Source organism: Ursus arctos, unplaced genomic scaffold, assembly GCF_023065955.2.
Source record: "Ursus arctos isolate Adak ecotype North America unplaced genomic scaffold, UrsArc2.0 scaffold_14, whole genome shotgun sequence".
NCBI classification, from domain to species: Eukaryota; Metazoa; Chordata; class Mammalia; order Carnivora; family Ursidae; genus Ursus; species Ursus arctos.
Genome location: NW_026622808.1, coordinates 34947839 through 34953838, shown reverse-complemented (window position 1 = coordinate 34953838; position 6000 = coordinate 34947839). Strand labels below are relative to the sequence as shown.

Sequence of the window (6000 nt, the reverse complement as noted above, 5' to 3'; positions counted from 1 at the left end):
GCCCGGGAAAAGGTATTTTTTCCCCAAGGTCACAGGCCACACAAGGAAGCAGGACAATAACAGAATAGAACCTAGGTCTCTCCACCCATGGAGAATACCATGGATGTGATTCCAAGTGACTGGTGTTCTTTTGAATCAACACTTGTTTTAAGTTCGGAGGAGCGAACCATTTAAAGGATCTCTGAGGGGCGACTAATTGGCCCTTACGGTATTGGGCGAATGCTGGTTTCAAGGGCCCTTTAAGACGACACAAATACAATGACCCACGTGTCCTCCACTTCCGGGATCCTTGAGGCCTTTCCTACGGGTGGTTATTCCCGGCCCGCCCTCAAGGTATCTTGGGAAGAGTAGTTCCACTTTCCTCCAGACTCAAGGTGACGGCCGTCTTGAAACTGCATTTCCCAGAAGGCTGTGCTTGTCGTCTCGTAAACCGAGCTACGGGCCGGTGGAGTGAATCCCTCATCCTGGGTTTGTGATTTCTCAGGGGATTAGTGACAGTGGACGGCGATCTTTGGCGGCGGCGTCCGTGGGCTGCTGGCCTAGCGGAGCTGCGTGCGGAGGCTGTGGAACGGGCCACAGGGCGCTGCTTCCGGCCGGGGGACCAAAAGCCGAGGAGCTGCGTCTCCTTTAATCGCCGTGGGCGGGGCGTGGCGACGCGACCCGCGTTGCTATTGGCGGCGGTTGGGGGCGCGGAAACTGAACGGGCCGCAACGGCCGACGCTGCCTTCTTCGGCGCCTTGGGCGCCCCCGGCCCGCCATGGCTGCACCTTGCCCTGTAAGTTCTTGCCGGCGGTGGTTGCCCGGCCTTAGTCTCCCCGCTGGGACTGTGGGCGCCTGGCCGGGGCGATGGCTGTGAGGGGGCGAGTGGGACGCCGGGTTCCGAGCCAGTCTTCTCCGGCCCATTTACCGTCGGTGCAGGGGGCGCTGGGTCGGGACACGTAGTGAGCACCTCCTGAGTGCCGGACCCTTTGCGGACTACCCGGGCGGACCAACGAGTCCCTGCTCCCCAGATTTGCATCCTAGCGGAGGAGACAGTAGCACTAGTACGTTTCGACCGGAGGTCGGGCCGGAGGCCAGCTCCGGGCTTCCCGGGCCTCAGTCTCACCATCCTGAGCAGTGGGTGGCTGGGTAGGGGCTTGTTGAGCGAACACCCTGCTCGGACGGGACAGCCCAGGTCTGCAGTGTGATCTGGACCGGGAGCCCTGAGTCCCAGCTTCCTCCAGACCCCTCTTTTTGAGAGGTTTTTTAAACATGTCTGGCCTTTGGGCTGGGTTGAGAGACAGGAAGACCGGCTGGTGCTTGTTGTCATGTGGGGACTTGAGCAGAGGGCCCAGACTTAAGATCCAGGCTTTTTGACCCCTAATCTAGCCCTTCCCATAAGTCCCTCCCCACTTCCTTCCATATATAAACTACCTTTGGGGGAAGTGAGGAACCACAGAGCCCGTTGGGGTGAGGAGATGGGAAGGATGTTGGGAGGTTTTAGGGGCCCTCTGGTTAGAGGTGGAACTGAACTTCCCTCTGCCTATTGAGCCTAGAGGTGGGCATTATCTTACACTTGTTCTCCCAAGAGGTTCTGGTGAGGCAGTTGCTGCTCTGTTGGGGGCCCTCCCCCAGCTGCCACTCCCTTTCTTGTTGAAAGGGGGACGCAGGTGTGTTGGGGGTGGAGCTGGGCACAGGGCCCTGGGGGCCTTTGTTCTCGTTACAGGGCTGGGGGGTGGCAATAGTCTTACTCTGCCCCAACGACATTTTTTCCCAAGAGGAGGTTTTGCTGGGCTCCCTGGTGCGCCCAAAATGCTTCTTTGAGGTTTCTGATATTTGGGGTAGGGGCAGATGTTTGCATGGCAGGGCTATAACTGTTCAAGCACAGAGACAAGCTGCTGTTGGGTGGAGAGAGTCTCTGAAATATTTTTTCCGTCTTCCTAAGCTGTGTCCTGAACTAGTGCTTCATTGACGTTGTTGGGCGCAGTAGAGATGGTGGCCCTGCCCCTTGGGGCCTGTCCAGGCTGACCTTTGGGTTCATTGGCCAGTCTGCAGTGAGACTGAGGGTACAGAATCTGATTCCTGAGATGGGGGTTGCTGAAAGTCCTCCATTTTTCTCTCCTTGATTCTTTTAGAAAAATTGCTTTATCGTAATATTCACATACCATAAAATTCAGCTTTCTAAAATATAACATTTATCGGTGTTTAGTACATTCATGGTGTTGTCCATTGATCGTCACTGTTTAATTCCAAAACATTTTTGTCACCCCAAAGAGAAATCTATACCCATTAAACAGTCACTCCCCTTCTCCGCACTAATCTAATTTCGGTCTCTATAGACTTGCCTATTCTGGACATTTCATGTAAGTGGAATCAGACAACATGTGGCCTTTTGCGTCTGCCATCTTTCACTTAACACGTGTTCCAGGTTCATCCATGCTTTAGCATGTATCAGTACTTCCTTCCTTTGTACTGCTGAATAATACTACGTTGTATGGAGCGACCACACTTTGTTTATCCATTCAGCTGTTGATGGACATTTACGTTTGTCCACTTTTTGGCTACTATGAGTAATACTGCTATGAACGTGTGTGTACAACTTTTTGTGTGAACATGCTTTCAGTTCTTTGGGGCATTTGATAACTCTGTGTTTAACTTTCTGAGGAACAGTGGAATTTTTTCTATAGCAACTGTTTCTTCATTTTTTGGGTCAAGATTATTTTGTCTATTCTGGCTGTCTCACATTTTCATGTGAATTTTAAGATCAGCTTGTCAATTTGTGCAAAAAGTGGCACATTGAATCTGTAGATCAATTTGGGGAGTATTGCATTTTAACAAAATTCAATTTTCCAAACTATGAGCATGGACATTTTTCCATTTACCGAGGTCTTTTAAAATTTCTTTCAGTAGTGTTTTGTAGTTTTCACTGTATAAGCCTTCACTTTTCTTGTTAAATTATTTTTTTTAAGATTTTATTATGTTTTAATTTTAATTTTATTTTATTTTTTAAGGTTTTATTTATTTATTTGACAGAGCGAGCACAAGCAGGCAGAGCGGCAGGCAGAGGGAGGGGGTGAAGCAGGCTCCCCGCTGAGCAGAGAGCCCGGCATGGGGCTCAATCCCAGGAACCTGGGATCATAACCTGAGCTGAACGCAGCTGTTTAACCAACTGAGCCACCCAGGCACCCCAAAAGATTTTATTTTTAGGTAATCTCTGCACCCAACTTGAGGCTCAAACTCAAAACCCGAGATTAAGAGTCATACGCTCTAGTGACTGAGCCAGCCAGGCGCCCCTCTTATTGAATTATTTCTAAGTATTTATTCTTTTTCACGTGTCATAAATGGAATTGTTATCATTTTTCGGATTGTGCATTGCTGGTGTGCAGAAGTACAATAGATTTTTATTATTTATTTTATTTATTTGTTTTTAAGATTTTATTTATTCACTTGAGAGAGAACATAAGCAGGGGGAGAGGCAGGCAGAGGGAGAAGCAGACTCCCAGCTGAACAGGGAGCCTGACATGGGGCTCAGTCCCAGGACCTGGAGATCGTGACCTGAGCCGAAGGCAGACGTCCAACCATTGGAGCCACCCAGGCGCCCCACAATAGATTTTTATATGTTGATCTTGCAACCTTGCTTAACTGGTTTATTAGCTCTAATAGTTTTTTAGTGAATTCCTTAGGATTTTCTATATACAAGATCATGCCTTGAGCATTTTTGAACCCTCCTGGCTGTTTTAGGAAGAGTCTTGGCCCTGGGGAAGCCCCTTCTTCATTGAAGTTTCACACATTTGACCCTGGCTCTCCCGCAGGAGGACCCCTCGCTGGAGAGGCATTTTAAGGGTCACCGAGATGCAGTTACCTGTGTGGACTTCAGTCTCAACACGAAGCAGCTGGGTGAGAGGAGGCATCTTTTCCTAGGCACTAGGTTATGAGCTGAGAAGGCTGAGTCTCCAGCTGGGAGGTGTGGTGTGGGGGCGTAGGGCACAGTGGGGACCCAGGGGCTTTGTCTAGACCTGCACCTTGCTTCAGCTGGCCAGCTGTCTGGGTGCTGGGCATGTACATTCTACTGCAGAGTGTGAGACTTAGAGAGTTTGGGGGCCTTGCCAAGGGCACGTAGCCTTGGAGGGTGGGCCCAGGGTCTGGGCTTTTCACTGCAGCTACCCCGCCCATCTCTTGGGTCTGGCTGGTGGAATGGCCCTAAACAATGGCTCATACTCCCCTCCTATTGCTGTCCTTGTGCAGCAGCTGAGTACCTCTGCACCTTGGTCGCTTGGGGGCTCCTACACAGCTGTCATGGCTGCCGCTTTCTTGTTTCTAGGGACAAGGCTGTCCCTTCATCCCATAGTCATGGTCCCCTGCCAGAGGCTACTGGTCACTGTAGATAAAGAGCAAACTGAAGTCATTGGATCTGTCTTGGGGATCTCTAGGTTTCTGATTGACTTGGGCCCTCTCAATGGTAAAGGTCCCATTGGGTTGGGCTGGGAAGACTTTCTCTCTAGTGCCCTTAGGATGTGACTGTGGGGGGTGGGGGACCCCACGGGGATGAGGTTTTCTCAGAGGCCCACAGGGTTTCAGCCCAGGGCTGGCATGTGAAGGGCATCTCTTGGGTCTGGCTCCCATGCGGGCCTGCTGCTCGGAGAGCTGACAGCCCATCAATGCTCCAAACCCCAACTCAGCAGTCACTGGAAGTGTGGTCTGTCTCCTGTCCCCTTACCCCGTCGTCCTGCTGGGGACTCAAGGCCCGCTAGAGCTGAGGGTCACAGCATCCCTACTTTCTCAGCCAGTGGCTCCATGGACTCATGCCTCATGGTGTGGCACATGAAGCCCCAGTCACGCGCCTACCGCTTTGCGGGCCACAAGGACGCTGTCACCTGTGTGAACTTCTCCCCTTCGGGACACCTGCTGGCCTCAGGCTCCCGAGACAAGACTGTCCGGATCTGGATACCCAATGTGTGAGTTACAGACTTTGAAGGGCTTGTCTGAGCCTGGGGCCCCGGTGCCAGAGCTGTCACCCCTCAGGTCCCCATCCTGGCTCTGGACTTGTCATGGTGGGACATCTGAAGAGGTCCCATCAGAAGCTGGGGCTCCAGTTGGGGCCCTCCCCTTAGGGTCGGGAGAGGGATTCTGGGCTTACTGCGGCCATCCCAGAAGGGCTCCCATCCGATGCTGCTCGCACATGGGCAGGGTGGGTGCTGGTTCTGGCTTTCCTTGTGGGGGGCTGGGGTGGCAGGCCTACGCTGACGTCAGGAGGGGCCCCTGAGGGGCGAGGAGCGCGTTGACGTGCTCACAGGCCCTCCCGTCCCCGCTGTGGGTCTCCTGAGTCAGAATACCCGTCCCTGCAGCAAAGGCGAGTCTACCGCGTTTCGGGCCCACACGGCCACAGTGAGGAGCGTCCACTTCTGCAGTGACGGCCAGTCTTTTGTGACGGCCTCTGACGACAAAACAGTTAAGGTGTGGTCAACTCATCGCCAGAAATTCCTGTTCTCCCTGAGCCAGCACATCAACTGGGTCCGCTGTGCCAGGTGAGCTTCGTCCTGCCCCTGGACCCTTGGAGGGACCTGGGGCTTGAGGGGCACCGAGGCGCTGCCAGGCGCCAGGAGCATGACCTTGGGCAAACTAGCTACTCTCTCATATTCCTGAGCCTTGGCTTTCCCTATCTGTGAAGTGGGAGCAAAGAAGCTGTCACATTGTAAATTGGTGAGGAGCTTCTAGCCCCTACATGGCAAGCAAGTGAGTTCATTGCCAGCCACGACTGAGCCCCTGACATCCAGGCTGATGTGGCCGGAAGCAAGTCAGTGGGGGCTGTTTAGGAGCAATAGTGACAAGATGATGTCGCTACTACCACTCTAGGATTTCTTTTCACTTTTCATGGCAGGCAGCACGGCTAGACTAAATGTCATTCCCATTTCGCAGATGAGGACACCGAGGCTCAGAACAGTACGGTATCTTGCCCCTGGGCGCTCGCTGGGTTAGTGGCAGAGCTGGGGTTTGAAACTGAGTCTACCTCTCAGAAGGTGA

At 52.8% G+C, this 6000-nt stretch overlaps 1 protein-coding gene across 1 annotated transcript in view; it reads left to right on the top strand.

Annotated features, from left to right (window-relative positions):
• The first annotated feature begins 380 nt into the window (after positions 1–380).
• The window catches only part of POC1A (POC1 centriolar protein A), a 70790-nt gene continuing 65170 nt past the window's right edge, over positions 381–6000 (top strand). Inside the window, exons 1-4 of the mRNA XM_026500965.4 lie at positions 381–775; positions 3792–3876; positions 4763–4934; positions 5325–5504. Of these exons, the coding sequence (XP_026356750.1) occupies positions 758–775; positions 3792–3876; positions 4763–4934; positions 5325–5504 (455 nt within the window). The 5' untranslated portion in view covers positions 381–757. The remainder of the gene's footprint in view (positions 776–3791; positions 3877–4762; positions 4935–5324; positions 5505–6000) is intronic.